Here is a 19,652-nt window from a genome sequence, read left to right as displayed (position 1 = left end):
ACGTGGTAGTCATGCAGATTTGAGACATGTTTTAGATATTTTCTTTGTACCTAAAATGTTTTAGGTGCACTTAAAACATACTGCAATCATCTATTCATAAAATAGGTTTGTTAAATGAGAAATGAAATGGTAATTAAATTTAAAAAATATATACATATTGCGTTAACGGGAGTTGCTGCAACTTCCGGTTTCCAAAACGACTGTTCAGAGGAAAGCTTATTAATATTCATGAGGAAAGCGCTACCTGATTGGCCGGTAAAACTTTTCGGCTCTGACGTTCATGTTGCTGCGCGCGACTTGTCAAAAGTACGGTGGCCGAGAAGTGCGAAACGAATCACAAACTTGAAAACAAAACAACAAATTATAAACACAATGGCAAATCTAAAAAAAAAAAAAAAAAGTTAACAAGGGAGAAAACACAACGACATATCCGAAAACTATGGAAGTGACATAATTCTAATGAAAATGCAAATAGTGTGTTACCGATTTCATTTTTATTTACACGAATTTACAGTCTCTGCCAAAGTTGAAGTGGAAAGTTTATTTGCATTTGCATTTCCCGTGTGTTAATTATACTATTTAATTTTTTTTTGCAGAAAAAATGTAGTAATAAAAACCACTTGCTTTTTGTTTTGTTTTGTTTTGTTGTTTTTTGTTTTAGTTGCTAAGACTAACCCTGGGTTTTATGTGGTACAATAATGCTTATACAATAATTGTATACGTGTGTAATCACTTTAAAATAATGCCATATAATTAATCATTTTTAAATAAAATATATGCTGTAAAATGTAAATAAATACTGTATCCATACTGTATCATAATACTGCAGTATGTTCGATATCCTGTGATGTAGATGACTATAATCTTGGTAGAATTTTACACAGTTGCCCAGCTCATGCAATTTTTAGTTTATTAATTTATTATAAACTTTATTAATTTATTATAATATATTAAATTGTACTTGGCGCACGGTGGCTTAGTGGTTAGCATGTTCGCCTCACACCTCCAGGGTCGGGGGTTCGATTCCTACCGTGGCCCTGTGTGTGCGGAGTTTGCATGTTCTCCCCATGCTGTGGGGGTTTCCTCCGGGTACTCCGGTTTCCTCCCCCAGTCCAAAGACATGCATGGTAGGCCGATTGGCATGTCCGGAAGTGTCACAGTGTATGAATGTCCAGGGTGTACCCTGCCTTGTGCCCGATGCTCCCTGGGATAGGCTCCAGGTTTCCCCATGACCCTGAAGAAAGGATAAGCGGTATAGAAGATGGATGGATGGATTGTACTTGGTTCTCGTTCCACGCCAGAGTAAGACAGTACACATTTTCTCCTCTCTGTGTGTTTACTGTTTGAGAAATAGAAGAGAGAATCTCAAACGTACAGTGAATGTCCGGTGATCGTGAGGCAGTCTAAAATGCGGTCGACTGTGAGTGACGTCACTTCCAAATACAAACACACCGCCTAGTATACTCCTGCCCCCAACACTGATTGTCAGGTTTCTGTGCAAGGCATGGGAAATGCAAATACAAAGGGATTTGAGACTCCTTTTGAATATTGTCAGGCTCCATACACACCACTGAGGAAGTGAAATAGCAATCAAGGTAATTGCTTTTGCTGTTTCAATATGACAGGGTCATAAAGCGTAACACATGGGAAATGCAATTGCAAATAAATGTTGCGTTTCCTTTTGAAATTTGGCAGACACTGTACGATCGTGTAAATGAAAAGGGTACTACATGTTTTGCATTTTCATTTGAATTATTCCACAATTTCTGCATCCACAAGTAGGTAATGCAATTTCAAATACAGTTTTCAGTCGCTTTTGAATATTGTCCGCAAAATACTTCGATAGAAAACAAATGAACAAGCCAGGAAACAATGACAAGTTGGACAAAACGGAAAATTTTATAGGTATATTTTGCGAATGGATTACTTACTGCTGATTGGACGACACAGCTTAATTAAGAGTCGAAAATCTTAACAGAAACAGTTACTTCAAACGTTGTGATAGTAGAAACTTTGATATGAATAAAGCTGTGTGCACATACCTGAAATGATCCAGGTTTAATCTATTTTGAGTGCCTTTATTAATCTTAATTGATTTCCAAGTAGAAACTTGACCAATAGTTACATATAGAGATATGTTGTACTTTACATTCCTACATCCCCCCATCCGAACGGATAGAAGGAGTGTGTGTTATGTGCAAACCTAAGTTGTTGCCATATTCCTTTTGGAGAGAAGGTGCTTTTTCCTAGCCACCCTTCCATGAAAACCATAGTCAGTCTTTTTCTGATTGTGCTTTCATGAACATAACCATTTAATGTGCTTACAGAGGCCTGTCAGTCACATGATATAGCTCATGATGCGTTTTTCTTTATATCTCTGAGCATGAAATAGTCTGACCTTGGTCTGATTTTGTTGGGACACCCACTCCTGGGAAGATTGGCAACTGTCTTGAAGCCTCTCCATTTGTAAACAATCCTTCTCTCTGTAGAAAGTGAATTTCAAATTGTTTGGACATGGCCTTATAACCCAGATTGATGAGCAACAACAGTTGCTTCTCTGAGACCAAAGTTGATATCCTTTCTTCTTGGAATGATGTAGACACACACCTGAGTGCTCCAGAACACCAAACTGCCTAAACTTCTGCTTTTATAGAGGTAATCACACTTCTAAACAAGATTATTAACTTATCTTGTGCATTTCATTAGTAAACTGTTATACCGGTTTACATTTTGGGGGGGAAATGAGTACAGTACATATTGAAATTTGTTTGTGTGTTTATTTAATGTCATCTGAGATCATTTGTTTTTTTGTTTTTTTTTAAAAATAAAATAGAAGTTGGTGAAGACCACACAATTTTAGCCCCTGATAAATAAAAGCATACAAGGGTGAAAGAGGGGGAACTTTCTTTTTCCCATGACTGTAAATGTTCATTGTAGGTACATACTGCATATTATTGGGGCTTATTGGAACTTAAGATCATATTGGAACTTTTTTTTATTATTTATATATATATATTTTTTTTTATAGTGACAGAGCAAAAAGAAAGTATTATCTTTGTACATAGATTACACAGAGTATATAGAGTACATAGAATCTGTCATCTTTGTTTTAAGGCTCAGCGGGTTCCAGAATTCCTGCAAAGTTATTAACTTGGATATTTTTGTGTATAATAAGACATACAGATGTTAGAAACTGAGAAATCAAAATTAGAAAACATTTGTAGGTGCTAACTTCTGACTTTTGGCTGTTTTAAAAGCATTGCTATAACCCCTGTCCTAGCCCCATCTGGGCTATGGATGCTCCAGTGGCATATAGTATTTTTGAATAGGCCTCAGGCCTATTTGTAACAGAGCATTTAGCAACCAATTTAAAAGTCAGCTTGATTAAGCCATGATGTGGCCATCACAAATAGAGTACATGGCCGTATTACAACCCCCCACACACCCGAATGACATTAAATCTAATAGTCAGGTGTGAATAGAATTTTGTTGTTAGCTAGAGTTAGTGGACTAGTTTGCATCTACCTGCATTGCGCTTCTGCAGAACTGTCTCTCATGCAGAGAAATATGAGCCCACACAAACAGAACATAAGCTTTTACATTTTCATCTGGTACTCACATTAATGTATTTTTTTTTTCAGATAAGTATATCCTCAGTGTTGTAAATACTCGATCCAGATTCAAGAATGCATACTACCATACAAACTGGTTTGTCAATACCAGTTGGTGTTACTATTTAGGCATACCTCTTACTTTGTATTGTGCAGCTCGGGACACATCCCTGAATTGTCTCTGAATGGCACCTGTAGCCTAATCTGTTCGGTGGAGAACAAAGCAGCGTAACTTGCATTACACAGTGTTCTTGTGCAAGTAGCTTGCTATACCAATATCTGCCCGAAAGGGGAAAATTAAGAAAAAAAATCTTATATCCAACAGATTTAATATAAGCTTTTGGTTTATTTTATATAATTTCTTGTTTGCAGAAAAACAAAAATGAAAGGGATATTCATAATGTATGCAAGAGAGTTCTGACTGCTTTAAATGCATGCTCAAATGATGCTCGATTTAGTTTAGTCTCACCAGCAGTTGGTAGTGTTTCATATGTTTCATAAGTGTTTTCGCCCTCAAAGTGACTGTTTACTGATAGAAGGGAAAAGAAATGTCCATTTTTAGCCTTCCATCTTGAACATTAACCAGGTCCGCTGGAGATGTTGGAAAAACTGTATAAACAATATATTTGAACCCATCCAACACAAATATGATCAAGTCCACGCCGCTATCAACATAGACATACAAGAAACCACTGTTCAGAAAACTATTAACGCTGTCAATCAGGCTGTTGACTAATCTAATGTAATAAGTGTATAATGTGTTGATTTCTGCAGCAAGGTTATCCGGGAAATCAGATTGGATCATTTCGATGAATTCCTGTGTTTGATCGACAACCTCTTGGAAAACATGACCAAGATCCTCAAGAATCACATCAAAGCTCTTCAGCTCCTTTACCGAATTCACACTGTCTGTCAGGGCACTTTCTATATAACTAAGGATTTCATCTCCAGTTAAGATCGCACCATTGGGCAAGACAATCTTGATGGTCTTAACAGTGGGTAAGACGTGGGCTTTCAGGTTGCCAGTGATCGCACTAATAACTTGTTCAAACACTACAACAATACTGTTTTTGATTTGCTGGCAGATCTCAGGCAGTGTCGTTTCCTTGATACCAGGCAGCGTAATCTGGGTCTCCCTCAAGAAGGTGACAAAAGCATTTAGTAGCTGCTGAATGGCCTTCTGGTGCTGAACAACAACATTTCTGAATAAAACAGAAAGCTGGCCAAGATCGGGTGTTTGATTGTTTGAAATAGTGTAGGCCTCAGTTAGTGCACTGACAAGAACTTTCCTCAGTCGGTTGGCGGCACCAACAAAACCGTATTTATCTGCAAATTGGGTAATAGCAGCGGTGATAAGAGGCAATCTCCTTTTCAGGCCCCAGAACATCTCTGAGGGTGCTTCCAGGTTGCAGTCAGCCTGGAAATGTATTTTTTCATCTCCCTTTGCAGTAACATTGACATTCAGGATGTCAATAACATTTTCAGGTGCAGACTGTAAAAGAAGTCAACAATTACTGAAAGAAAATATATATATATATTTTTTTTTAAAAAGCATTATCAAATAAACTATATATATATATATGCATTTAAAAAGTTACTAACCGCATATCGGCCATAGAGGCGTGAAGTCAACTGAGATGCAATCTTGCCCTGGAGCTGAAAACCAAGGAAGCCGGTCGATGGTGAGGAAATTGAGGCAGTCACTCCCTCTCTCTGAGCAGCATAGCGAAGGTTCACATCGGTAAACGTTAGGCTGGTGATGTCAACATTCAGCGTATGGCTGGGAGCACTGAAACGTAACGTAACATAATACAAGATATAATTACCGTGTACTTAAAAATGTTACTTGTACCAAAATGGAGTTAAACATTATTTTACCTTGGAGTAAAAACACTGTTGAAGTCTATGGTGAAATCTTTATGTTCAAGGGAAGCCTTAGCTCTTGCGTTCAGGACTTCATTTTCCACGGCAGTACTGAGATAACCTATTGTAGATCAAAGTACAAATTGCAGATTCATTACTGAAATTTCCTTAAACTATTTTAATCTTCTAAAAACAAAATGTTTTTTTTTTTTTTATCATTAATGAATAGTGAATACTTACTATCAAGATCATATTCCAGGAGTACAGCTGGAGATTTGGCTGAGGACTTGAAAACAACTTTGAAGATTGGGGCACCTCCTTCCACCTCAACCGCAAGATTTGTGGTATATACTGGAGAAACCATTTTTGTGCTATAGGAAATCTTCTGCTTGAAGAGAGTCAAGTCCACAATTGTCTTCTCATAGATGTTGAAATCACCAAGAGTGGTTGGCTGTGACAGGTCATATTCTACATCGGCGACAAAGGAGCTCAACGGAAACAACTCAACAGTGGCTTTGGCAGTGTGCTTACCCTTTGTTTTGAAGGTTGCAACGTTGACTTCGTTGTTGGAAACAATATTTATGACCGTGTACACACGGCTAAGCGCTGACACCATGTCAAAGTTTTCATTGACATCAAACTCTACTTTGAAATCTCCATGATTAACATTTACATTACCAATAGTCTTCAGTCTGGAACGCAGTACTTCAATCACGTACACGGATGCCTCATTATTCAAAGCTCCCTTCACAATGCCAGTTTCCAGAAACGTTCCATCAATCTCACCCGTTGTGGTGGACTCGATGTAGGAAGCAACTCCATCTACCTTCAAAGTGTGTTCAACATTACCGCTACCGACAGCCTTAATAATGGGAACGTTAAATTGGTGTTTGATTATTAGTGTAGATTCTGCACTTGGAAGGGTTTTGATGTCTGCAAGCAGCTTGTGGTTAACTTCAATGTCAAGGATAGAGAGCTTCATGGTTGCAACTGTAGTTACAGCTACTGCAGTTTCCAAATTTTCTCCGTTCACTGTCAAAGAGCTGTTATGGGATCCATAAATGTAATCATTCTTCAGAGATAAAGCATTCGCCAGTTTCAGTCCATTTTTTAAGCTGAGGCTGCTTGTACCCTCAAGTTTGGCCTTCAATTCTTCAAACACAGAGATAGAAGTAGCAGCAATGCAGATGACAAGGTCATTATCTCCATATATTCCAGCACTAGTAATTAGGTTGAAAATAGAAGACTTGAAAGACATCTCAGAGATTAAGTTGCCTACAGCAGGAACACTTATGAAACCAAGATCAATGACTGGTGCAAAACTACTCTTTTCGTACACAATTTTTGCATTTACATCAACGGTCGGCTTGGTTGTATAAAGGTATTTAAGGCCGCTACTGTCATACAAGTTGGCAACATTGATAGCTGAGATTTTTATATCAATGACTGGTATAGCAATTTCTGGAATGCTAATAGGAACAGTTAGAAACTCCAGGTCAGTCACACCATTTACAGCAGCGTAAATTCCTGCCTCAAGATTGTTGTTGTGAATTGTAATGTTATAGCTATATTTGTGCTGGCTGAAGTGCAGAGACGCTGCCGTTTCGATATGCTGCACAGTGGTGTTGAGAATAAGAGAATAGTTATTCTGAAGGTCAACCTTGGTGGAAAGAGATTCCTGAAAATTTACTTTGCCATTGCCTTTGTTCTGGAAAACAGCAACGATCTCAACAGGACGTATCTTGATATTAATGCCATTATATAGGGTTCCACTTAGAGCTCCCACAAGCTCTGTGTCATGTGTTGCTTCCAGTTCTGCCCTCATGGGAAGAAGATGAGCTCTTCCAGATGCTACAACTAAACTGTTTTTGATGAATGGCGATTTAGTCTCAATTCGACCACTGAACTCAATGAAATTTAGTGTAGCTGCCTCAACATTCAGTGTCTCCTTCAACTTTAGGGTGGCGCTATCAATGCCACTAATAAAGGTCAATTTTGTTGCTCTTGGCTCAATAGTGCAGAGCAGGTCACTCTTGTGGGTGCCCTCATCCGAGTAGTCTGAAAGAGAGAATGTGCCTTTGCCTACATTTCCAACGGTCAGTTCAATCTTGGTGTCCTTCTGCACAGCAAATACTGACTGGGCCAGAAAAGCCTCACTGGTCAGTGATAAGAAGGGAATGTCCACTGTGTGTGTGTAGGTTGAATCAGAAGATGCTAACATAACACCTTCCACTGCAAAGGATGCATTGTTATTGATGCCTGCTGTGTAGGGTGTGGTAGTCACCCTTACATTTGTTTGGGCAGTGCCCTGGGCAGAGAGTCCATATAATGTTAGTAAGGCCTTGTGTTCAACAGTAAGGGCACTATGTATGAACTTTAGAGTATCAGCAATGATCACACGGCTCAATTTTGGAACACCGATTCGCATAGTGGCATCTAGACTATAGTTTAGAATCTTAAAGCTTGAAGATTCCCCCACAGAATTGAAATGTGCTATAAAGTGATGCTTTTGTTCACTGTCAGTGGAATTCTGAAATTCAACTAAGGTGCTCAGGGTGTAAATGGGGCACTTGACGCTGAGCTTGCCCTGGAGCTTTCCGAGCGTAGGCAAAATCAGTCTACTATGGATTTTTGGCAGCTTGATCTCAGGAATCTGAAGAGGGATGTCAAGAATGTGCTTATCATTTAATTTAGGGATGGCAGGCAGGGAAATATGTGGTAAAGTAACCACTGGCAGTGTGAAGGTAGAGAGATCAGGCAAGTTCACTGTGAGTTTTTCAATGTAAACATTAGTATCAAATATCTCAATATTGAAGTTGATAATGAAGTCAGCGAGTTCTATGAGAGTTTGCTTGATATCATCATAGGTGACGGTGATTGCTGGCACAGTGTAGGATCCCAGAATGGTGAACTGTGGAAGGTTAAACTCTCCAGGGAACTCAGCCTCTTGAAGTTGCTGCAAACTGAATTTCCTGGAAGGAAGGACCAAGTCAGTGAGTGGGACGGTGAAGGAGGGTATCTCAATTTCAGATGTCTTGAGGGCTTTGACAACATTGTCGTTGATTTGCTTCAGCTCGGTGAAAATTTGTTGATCACCAAGGATTTTTGTGGCCACCTCCACGTAGTCGTTAAATGCATTAGTGAGCACAGCCAAAACCTTGTTATAGATATCGCTCACTTGCTGCAAAGCCTGTTGCAGTTCTTCTCTGATGTCCACATCAATAATGTTCTGCTTGAATTTCTCAGCAAGTGTCTTAACGTTATTAAGGACAACAGTGTTGATGAGATTTTTCCCTGCTTCAGTGACATCTGCGGCTGTGGCTGATCTTAGGTCTTCCAGGAAAGCAGATACAGATGACAGGGCATAGTTAATGAATACTCTAGTTGCCTCAAGTTTCTGGGGAATCTCAAGATACGCGATAAGCTTGTTAAGTTCCACTGTATACTCACTAAGTTTTTGATTGGCCTCATCTACAAATGCGTTGTATTCAAATGACTTCACTGATTTAACAAAAGCCTCAATTAATTTATTCAAATCATCAATCATGTGCCTTATGTCACTTGTCTTCAGGTAGGTGTAGGCATCCTCCAGCACGTGTAGGAAAGGAATCGGAATTGATTTCAGAGTGTTACCAAAGACTTGGATTGTTTCATGAATTTTGAACTGTTTGATGAGTTCCAGAAGGTGGTTGAAAAATTCTTCAGTCCTCTTGTCAAGCTTATATTTAACGAGAACTTCTCTAAAGCCACTGTAGATAACTTTACACCTGCCAGTGATGTCTAGTTCGGTGATTAGCTGATTTAGTGTATCAGCAATCTTGCTGAAATTTACTCTGGGAAATTTGGCAAGCAGGTATTCTGTGTAGATCTCAGTTGTTGTAATGATGTTTTGAATTAGGGCCACAAACTGATCCTTATCCAAATCTGTCACCAAAATCTTCAGTTGTGTCACATACTCCTGTAGATGCAATTTAATGACATTCAGGTTTTCAACATCATAGAATACAGGAATGCTGCTGTCCTCCAGTTTAGTCAAATCGATCTGTTGAATCACATTTTCTATGGCTTCAATGACAGCAAGCAGTATACCCCTGATGTCATATTCTTCATTGAGTGAAGTTACCTTCTGCATAATTGTGTCAGACAAGGCACCAGCCAAAATCAATTCCTGTGCTTCACTCACACGAGTACTTAAAGCAGCAATAACCTCCAGTGTGACAGTCCTCAGTTTACTCACAGCAGCCTCCAGGTCCTCTGTAGTGATTGGACAGTCCTCAGCAAATGTAATCAGGCTCTTTTTAAGCTGGACAACTTTTTCTTCAAGATTAAACTCAGTTACAGAATCAGTGAAGTGCTGTAGAAGCGCCTGAAGCTTGACAATAAATTCCTCTCTTTTTATGTAATCCTGAATTGCATCAACAAGAGTCACAAATGTGATTTTGAGCTTCTCCAGGACTGCTGGCAGACTTTCCAGGAGTGGCAGGTTGATAACATGAATATCTGTGTTCTTATCATACTGCAATAAAGCTGATACAGAGAAATCTTGGTTTTCTCTATACGTGAATAATCCAGACACTTCCAGTCCGATCTTCTCATGGTTGTTATAAGCTTTGAGGTCTTGGTTGAATACATTGTTGTTTATTTTCGATTTTATCGTTACTGATGCTGATTGCTCAGAAAGTGACAGCTGGGTGTCAACCTTCTTATCCAAATTGGTCTCAAAAATGACATTATCGTCCAACTCATGTGTAGTTGAGAACCTACATTCATGGGAATGGGCAAAAGCAAGTGGCTCTGCCTTCAGAAGGACTTTGTTGTACACCTGGGCACTATGTTTTCCATACAGATACAACTCCCCATCACCATTGGCAAGGGCATGCAAGTTAAAGGTGAATGGCGCGACAGTGGCCTGAAGGTTAGTAGAGAAGCGAACATGTTGGGAATTGAAGCGTGCATCATTGTTGATTCTTACACCAAGTCCAATAATATCGATTTCGGTGTCTTGGCTCACGTGAGCTCCAATGAGTTTTCCAGTTGTGCTACACTTAGCATTTCCAGTCAGATCTGCAAGTTTGATTTCACAGTTGTTTTTCAAGTCTATATCAGAGGCAAACTTCAAATGACTTGTCATACCAGCAGTTACAGTGTAAGGTTCTGCCTGAACCGAGATGTCATATATGTACCATATATTGTGGGCAAAGTGAACTCGAGACTTAGAAGTTAAATCTATGGAAAACACTGTGGCAGATATGGAGTTGGTATTATCAATAGTTATGCCCTGAAAATCTCCTTTTGTCTCAGTTGATAGAGAAAATTTAGAAGGATGAAGGGTACCACTGAAGATATTATTAAGAGTAAGCAGGCTGTTCACTGAGGTGGTGCCACTGGTAGCCAGGCCATTTTTGTCCAGGGTCACACTGGCTTTGTGAGTAGCAGTGTGTTGAGCTAGCTTTATGGAAGCATCACTTTTTACCGCCAAACCATTATTATCGAGAGTTGCAATGAGCAGGGAGTTAATATGGTCTTCAGAATGACTGGTTGTTGTTTCAATCTTCATGCCGATGTTCTCAGCACCAATGTTTGCTTCAGCAATGCTATGGATGTTCAGCCCCAGAACCAATGCCTTAGTGTCTGATTTTAGAGCACAAGTTGATCTCTTGAGAGAAACCTCAGCATTGTGTGTCAGCATATCGTCAAATGCAGCTGAGTTTGATACAACCGATAGCTCTCCATTAACAAAGCTTGCTGAAATTTTGTTCTGAGCCTGGAAATGGGTTGAGGTAACTTTTAATGTCGAATCCACTCTTGCCTCTGGCTTAAATGGAAGGAGAGCAAGTGACTGTTTGAGACTGACATCACCATCAATAGGACCAGTCACAAAGGATCCTTTTAAGTGGCTATCTCCAGAGATCTCTGCTGCATTGACTCCCACTTGGCCTGTATGTTCCAAAGAATACTTTACATTGAAGGGACTGGTGGCTTCAATCTTGCTGCTTGATATTATGCTGATTTTCTCCTTTAGTTGTATTTCTTCATCAAAGTTGATTCTGACATCAATGAGCTTGTGATTAACAGTACCGTTCACCTCTGCCCTTAGAGTATCAGTCATTGTTCCAGTAATCAAGGCTGATCCTGTGCAGAAGCCAAATTATTTAATTAGCTATGTCGTTTTTTTTTTCTAGACCACTTTTTATAAACTTTTTCTAGCTCGTTATGTGATAGATACCCCATAGTGCTATCTAAAAAGTTATACGGTAGTACTTACCTTCAACTGTAAGGGAGAGGAGATCTACAGGGCTAGATCCAGTTACACCAACTCTAGCAGAATAGCTTTGATGCTCATCAGAATCTCTGCCAGCAGACGCAGTTGCTTCCAGATTGTAGAGGTTGCTGTTTAGCTTACCAGCCACTTCTGCCTTTCCAAGGGTGGGCAGAGACAAAGTCAGGGTCTTAGGAACAAAGACCTCAGGCAGTGGAACTTTAATAGAGGCGATCTTTAGACCAAGCTGAGGCACAGCAAAATTTGGTGTGGTGAGAGCAGGAGGGAAGTTCAGATCCTTAGACGATTTGCCACCAAGGGGCAGTGGGAGGCTGATGGTGTAGTAACGCTTTCCAAAGTGGTACTTTGCACCTGCCTCACTGTTGAAAGAAAGTACATTTTACTAGTATCCTCACAAATATTAGCACCTAAATACTATTATTTATTTTATGTTGTAGTGTTTTTATTTACTATAGCTATTTGATTGTTGGGGTTCACTCACATATTTAAAAACAGCACCTCAGGCACCTCAAACTCAGGGAGGGAAGGAACCCTTAGGTTTTCCACATATGGGATCTTGGAAGCTACAATATAGGAATTTGCAATCTGCAAAATAACAGAAAGAAATTAGGTTGTGCTGTATGTCGTATTTGACATTTTCCGGCTTTCTGGATTTATTTTACTCCAATTTAAGTTTTAAAAACTTTCCATCCTCTTAAAACATAATTAGCACATAAGTAACACTTTACAAACACATTTGGCTAAAACATAATATCCATCCATCCACCTTCTATACCGCTTTATCCTTTTCAGGGTCACGGGGAAACCCGGAGCCTATCCCAGGGAGCATGGGGCACAAGGCGGGGTACACTCGGGACAGGGTGCCAATAAAACATAATATGTTCTACCTAATTTTCAGATACTTAACTGTTTTAAGTACAACTGTTCTATCACATCGTATTTTATTTACAAGCAAGGAATATATATAAATATTATAAATCTTATATATATATATATATATATAAATCTTACCTCAATTGTCGAGGCTAAAACATCACAGACCCTTGTTTTAGTCTCCCCAATATTCTGATCCAAGAAGTCGCTGATTTCTTCCTTGATGGTGTCAAGTTCGGAAACAATGTTCTCGGTTTTAGAGCTAACATCTGACTTAATCTGGGCTTCGACTTTCTCATGATCTAAAAAAAAACAACAATATATTCTTTGTTAATATATATATGTGTATATACACACACACACACACACACACACACACTCTATGTTCCTGAATGCACAGAAGTACTGGCAGGTTTATTAACCATTTTTGTTAAATTACATAAGGTGTCGGAAGTAACCATGCACACTTCACTTCAGAAGAGCTCATGGTACCAAACTCGATGACTTCAGCGATAATATATATGGTATTAAATGATAATCATATCATCAGAGGACGATAATGATTCAGAGAGTTTGGCATAGCACTGACTATTATGCACCTCTACTGATGATGCTGATTATTATTATTATTATATTTAAAATTATTATTATTATTGTTGTTTGTAGAAATGTACCGTATTTTAGGAGGAGTTTCTGCACAGACAATGTGTCAAAAAACTTAAGGTCACTTTCAAGCTTCAGTGTCAGTTCCTCTTCACGCTTTAGACTTGCAGTTACTTTTGCATCAGTCTCAAGAGATGGGACCAGCAACTGAACCTGCAGCAGAGAAACTTTCTTTGCTGTCCTGGAGGAAAGGACATTAGTTTGACATGATGTCAGTGTTCCACGGTGTAAATATGTTTTCAGCATGATGTACTGTAAGTTGCATACACATGCGCAGTTGTATAAATACATACTTCACCAGGCCAATCAGAGATGCCTGAGGGATGTTCTTATTGATGAAGTCAATCTGGATGGAATGTGTGCCTTTGCTCTTAGTGCTAGGGTCAGCAGCACCGATTCGAATCCCAGCTTCGACGTCATAGTCAGGGATTTGGAGTTCAGCAGAAACAGTATATTCCTTCCTGTTGAACATGACCTTGGATGTGGCCTCAAAGGTTGTTCCTAGGATTAGTGGAGGCAAATATGTGTTGTTTGAGTTAAAGATTTAGGCTTATATTCAGGCAGATTTAAACATGTTCTGCATGTTTGAAATGCATATTGTAGCGTACCTTCAGCTTTTACATCAAATGTGACTTTGTCAATGTTCTCCTCATATGCATAGTTAATAGTGGCTGTGTACTCAGAGACATCGGCTGTGGGGTGCAGCTCAATAGCAAATCTAAATAGAGAAAGAACTAGTTCAACGTTTACACATACACATGAAGAGAGCGAGAGACAGAGAGAGAGAGAGAGAGTTGCTTACTTGCTGTCACCAGAAAGGGGGAAGTATGGGGAGGCATCGTTGAACATGGCATCTGAGTACTGAAGGACATTGCAGTATTCCACACCAGGGAAGAGAGGCGTGCATACATTCACATCAACACGGTCCGTCATAGCAGGAATGGTTGTCGTTTTATCACCAGTGACAGACACCATGGAGTTACTGTATATATTACAAAACAAGATATAATACTGTATATATATAATACGCTATATATAATGCTGTACTTATAATGCAGTAATTACACCATTATTCACGTTTTGTTTTATGCATATGATTAATTTCTAAGTTCATTTACATTTATTTGTATAAAGCTTGAATAGATATTGTCTCAAACAGCCAAACAGCTTCATGGGTTTTTTTTTTTTACCTCACACTGAGAACCTTAACTGGGCCTTCAGGAGCTGGGATGGTCAGCTTGATCTGATTGTGAGTCATCGCAACTTTGGCTCTTATACCACTCTCATGGTAGATGTTGGTGTGCAACTCCAGGCCAGAGTGAACATAGTCTGGGAGGTGCGCACCAATTTCAGTCACAAATTCAACACCAGCAGATGGCACAAAAGCGATCTCTCTCTGTGGATTACAAGAAAGGGATAGTTCAAATGAATTGTTGGATCCTTGACAGAACATTATATTCTTCTAAAAATGCTTTTTCAAAAAGTAATAGATACCATATCTGGACTAATTTTGAGTCCTCCTTTAACACCCGGTGAAAAGGTACCAGATAAAGCAACCCTCAGTGGAAGACCTGAACCAGTAGGCAGGTAGAACTCATTGTCCATGAAGATGTAATGAAGGAAAAGCTCATTGTCAGCACTTGAGAACAGGCTTTTGACAAACTAGATCAGGAAAAGATTAACAAAGGTTACTGTTTTCCACCATTAATTCTGCTACGCAAACCTGCTCGTCAATAGTTGGAATTTACTTCATATCAAGTTGCATGTTGATATTTTTCAATGGATACAGACTTTAGATACATTTATTCATAGTGCACATTAGTTTTTATTTTATTTATGTACTCTAGTTACTTTACCCATTTATGAAATCAAGGTTGAAAAACAGTACTCACATCAGTTGGGAATGTCCGAAGGAGGTTTTCAGCCACCTTTGTCACAGAGTAGGCCATTTCCTCCAAATCTTTGGTTTTAAGATAGCCAAGTTCAGCACCTAGCAACCTCAGGTAGATCATGGCTTCAGGGGCATCTTGGCTCTTCAGGTTCTTGATTAGCTTCTCAACATTTTTACCAATTGCTTTGATGATATTTTTTGATCCCTAAAAAAAATGTATACTAACCATGAAAACATCCCTAACACAGCAGCGGATATAAAGTAGAAGAAGGCGACGGAGGAAGAGGTGTGGAAGGATTAGAAGGATTCAGTCTTGCCCTAGAGCACCTTCTATACAGATCACAAAACACCAATGCCTGTTAATTATGTCTGACATACCTGATGCCTTTTCCTTTCATTCAATTCTGGAATCATGGTCTTGAGGATCTCATTCACTTGGGAAGGCATCTTATCAGCAGCATAGTAAATAGTCTTCAGCACAGTATCAGGGAAAAAACCTTCAGGACCAAACAAAGCCTCAACAGATGGCTCAAGGCCCTTACCTTCCATACCAACCTGAAAGTGAAAAGAACAAATAGCGAAAAATAAAGTCGATATATATGATGGAGATAGGGTTTGAACAGCTGACTTTTTGTGTGTGTGTGTACCTCAACCATGTCAATGTCATATCCGAAAGCATTCAGGGTCATTTCAAGAATGACTTCTGTAGGCAGTTTCTTTTCATTGTCAAAGATCATGTTTCCCTCCAGAGATCCAATCTTGTAGTTACGAGAAAACTTAGTAGCATCCATGAGATTTCCAACCTCATTGCCTTGAAGGGTGTCAAGAAGTTTCTGCCTCAGTCTGAGAAAAACAACGGGAAAATTAAGGGCTGTAGGCTAGTCTGGATTGGCTCAGATTTAATTAAAAGGTATGTCTTACACAACAGATCTCTAATACAGTAAGTGGTCTCCGTGTACATTCACGCAACATTAGGCTTTCTTTAATGTCTTTTACTCACTCTTTGGTCTCAGGTGCTGTAGAGCTCAGAATGTTGGTAAGGTGAGATGTTACAAAGCTCTTGACCTGCAGGTTTTCTTCACTGGGTAGAGCTGCGGCCAACTGTGCAAGTTCGGCAGCCTCGGGATCCTTCATCAGGATGAGGTAAGCAGCAATACGTTTCTGCACAGGAGCTGTTCTGTCCAGGATCACCTGTATTAACACTGTTCTGCCCTGTAAAGTGTACAGTCGGGTTAGATCGATCAAAGGGAATCAAGCGGTGATGAGCGCTGCTGTGCAGCTAGACGGAGCAGTATACCTCATCAGGCAGGGGGGTCAGTCTGAAGACCTGGATGGCTGCTTGCTGAACCTCAGTGGAAGCAGCAGGTTGATTAATGCACTGAATCACAGCTGTCTTCAGGTCAGGACTGGCAGCACCAACAGCTTCAGCCATGTTTCCAATAACCTTTACAAAATGGTATTACAGCATATGATTATATGTCGCCACAGAAGTGTCAGGGATCACACAAAGAGATTGATTAGAAATACAGTGAACCTACCCTTAGAGTCAAATAGATGTGCTCCTGATCACCTGTGCAGTCCCCAATATTTTCAAGGGCATAATCTGCCACTGCCTGGATTTCAGGGGTGACTCTTCCTTCTGCCTTATAAAGCCTAGTATTATAACAGGGGGGGAAAAAAGTAATATGTAAGTGGTAACAACTCAGTGGCATATTCAACGTGTAATAAATGATAATTTATTCGTTTTTTAATACACCACCTCCGAACAACATTGCTGGTAGCATAGTACACGAGTTTGCTTGACTTAAACTTGGCCATCTCCAGCATTTCCTTGGCAAGCACACGAGAGGGGTTGGGCACCATTCCCATGGCATAGACCACAGCGTCAATTTCACTGGAGGAACTTTTGAAGGTCCTGAAGACTTGCATCAAGGCACCGCTGCACTCTGGGGTGCCACACTGGAACAAAGCTTGGTAGGTCAGGGAAGGAGAGATTTCCAGAGCCTCTGGCAAAGCAGCAGACAGTGTATCAGCGTTCATCTTGCGGATCACAGCTACAAGCTTGTACGCCAGGTGAGCTCTGTTTTGTCCGTTGGCGGTGTGGGAAAGGCCGGACAGCTCTCTCAGAACAGCAAGGATGGCATTTTTATCTTGTTTGGGGCTCATATCAATACTCTCGTCAAGGTGGAGGGTCTTCATGTTGGCCTCTTCTAACAAAGATCAGAAAATCCAAAGTCAGTACATCTATTCTTTCTGACATAACAAATACTCAGTGATCTTTCAGATGGGACGTACTGTGATCAAACACTCTTTCGTTGTACTCAGTCACTTCCAACAGAGACAGTGTCTGTTTGCCAACACTGGTAACGCCGTACTTCCCGCTGTTGATAATTAATGAGATTAAATATCGTGACAGTGATTAAAATCGTTACAGTTCAGGCAACCTTTCTTAAGCTGTGGTTTAAACGACTCACTTATAAGAAAAAGGCACAAGGAGATGGTCCTCAGTGCAAACACCAGAGGTCATGTGTTTCTGCTTATTGTCAAATTTGTAACTGCAAGTCTGTTTGCTTCTGATCAACTGAGCAAGTGGGTAGTGCTGTAGTAGACAAAGAGGAAAATCTTTAAACAGAGCGTCTGAACGTACTTCCATAATGACATTTTAATCTTACAGTTTGAGTAGTTCACACAAGCCACTTGCTAAATAAATAAATAAATAAATAAATAAATAAATAAATAAATAAATAAATAAATAAAGACTTTTAGAGAGCTCACAATAAACTTACCATGCCTGTAATGATAGCCAGGGGGCTGGTGTGGTCTTTGATTGGCCTGAATTGGTCACATCTGGACAAGTCCCTGTTGAGGGTCACATCAGTGGCAATATCTTCCCTGGCGTTCACAGTGTAATCAGTCTTACACAGACCGTAGATGGTAGGCTGGTTTGGGAACAAAGTTAACATCAGAGCAGGTTTATAATAAAGCTAACTTTTTTTTTATATATTCCAACAGGAATTTATTTATTTATTTATTTATTTATTTATTTATTTATTTATTTATTTATTTATAAATCTGAACTGACCATTTTCTTATTCTTGTCTTCTTGGAGCACTGGTACAGCAAGCGCAGAGATGATACCTCTCTTGATGTTCAGGATGTTGATTAGCTCATCATCCTCGGGGAAAAGCTTGACGTCATTGTCACCTTCTACAATGACCTTTAATGGGTTCCTGAGTAAGAAAGCAGAGATAAGTTTTTTTTTTTTAGCATTATCATGCTCTTGTCCTATACCTTAGTTCAAATGAATGAATAATTCTTAATGGAATTACGAATTTGCTTAGCAGTTTGCTATTTACCTCATATCTAGGCAGAAATCAATCAAACCTTGACTTGAACATGGTAAGTTTTTAAAATATGCAGTACATAATATATATATATATATATATATATATATATATATATATATATATATATATATATATATATATATATATATATATAAATATACACATAATTATTCCAACATACTTCTCCATTTGAGTGTTGAAGGTCTCAGTACCAGCATTGGGTCCAAAGACTGGGTTTCCATCTGCATCAGTACTGATGACCTCACTGAGCGCGCACTCCTTGGTGTGCACAATGAAGTGGCATATGCCAGGAACATCAATCTCGACCTGTAATACATTAGAAGAGTCAGGGACCATTTTTTCCCCATGTGGATTTTGGAAGATTTCGGTCTGAACATTGAAGTCCTTTGTACCTTGCAGCTGACTCTGGGTCCGTTGATAGCTCCATTCAGTGTGTTCAGAGACTCGGTTTCATAAAGGTACTCATACTTGTGAAAGCTCTTGTACCTTTTAGCCACTAGGGGGAGATAAGCAACATTCAATTGCACCTGTTTGTTAGAACTTCTACGCCACAGACGTAAAAAATATAAATGGCATGAATTTTTCCTTGTTTCATAATTCATTGCATTATTTATCTTGTTATTTTTAAAAAAAGTAATATTTCATATTTATATGTAATATCTATAAACTGATTACATAGAATTATAGATACTAATCGTCTATTGGCACTAATACGAGCACTAATACTACTTACAAAGGCACACAGCTTCGTCATCTTGAGCATCTGTAAGCGAAAAAAAATTAAGAACCACTTTAGAAAAAATGATTCAATTTTAATAGAAAAATAAATAATCGAAAGAAAAGAAATAGTTCTCTTCAAATGCATCTGTGTCTTTTTCACACTTTCACGTAAAACATTTATGATTTCCTATTCATTTAAAATTCTGGAAAATATCCTTTATAGTCTGACAGAAAATAAAAAATCCACTAATACCTACCAGTAAAGATGATGGTATACAAAAGTAGCAAAACAAAAAGCTTACTGTCCCCCATGATGGGTTCAATAAACTTTTGCCTTGCAATGGCAGTACTCTGGATGGATTGACTGGTGTGTGTTATTCCTG

The 19,652-nt window shown here is 39.2% G+C and overlaps 1 protein-coding gene across 2 annotated transcripts; it reads right to left on the bottom strand.

Annotated features, from left to right (window-relative positions):
- Positions 1 to 3,937: 3,937 nt before the first annotated feature.
- Positions 3,938 to 19,652, bottom strand: apobb.1 (apolipoprotein Bb, tandem duplicate 1). Of its 2 annotated transcripts, none has more exons than XM_017456041.3 (28): positions 19,527 to 19,652; positions 19,283 to 19,312; positions 18,942 to 19,045; positions 18,710 to 18,855; positions 18,264 to 18,411; positions 17,968 to 18,120; positions 17,656 to 17,780; positions 17,477 to 17,562; positions 16,941 to 17,391; positions 16,720 to 16,834; positions 16,479 to 16,625; positions 16,182 to 16,393; positions 15,829 to 16,024; positions 15,560 to 15,736; positions 15,183 to 15,386; positions 14,785 to 14,952; positions 14,481 to 14,686; positions 14,093 to 14,272; positions 13,899 to 14,008; positions 13,584 to 13,791; positions 13,302 to 13,471; positions 12,766 to 12,929; positions 12,236 to 12,339; positions 11,740 to 12,113; positions 5,715 to 11,606; positions 5,490 to 5,595; positions 5,214 to 5,400; positions 3,938 to 5,103 (listed from the first exon to the last, which is right to left on the bottom strand). In XM_017456041.3, exons 1-28 carry the CDS (start codon positions 19,579 to 19,581, stop codon positions 4,138 to 4,140), a joined length of 11,184 nt encoding a protein of 3,727 aa, XP_017311530.1. In that variant the 5' UTR covers positions 19,582 to 19,652; the 3' UTR covers positions 3,938 to 4,137. The 2 variants fall into 2 exon arrangements, with proteins under 2 accessions (XP_017311530.1, XP_053531616.1); XM_053675641.1 differs by having other exon boundaries at positions 16,941 to 17,388.

This window comes from Ictalurus punctatus, chromosome 25 (assembly GCF_001660625.3).
Source record: "Ictalurus punctatus breed USDA103 chromosome 25, Coco_2.0, whole genome shotgun sequence".
Classification (NCBI taxonomy): domain Eukaryota; kingdom Metazoa; phylum Chordata; class Actinopteri; order Siluriformes; family Ictaluridae; genus Ictalurus; species Ictalurus punctatus.
The sequence above is the reverse complement of the archived record's forward strand: the minus strand, read 5'-3'. Positions and strand labels throughout refer to the sequence as shown.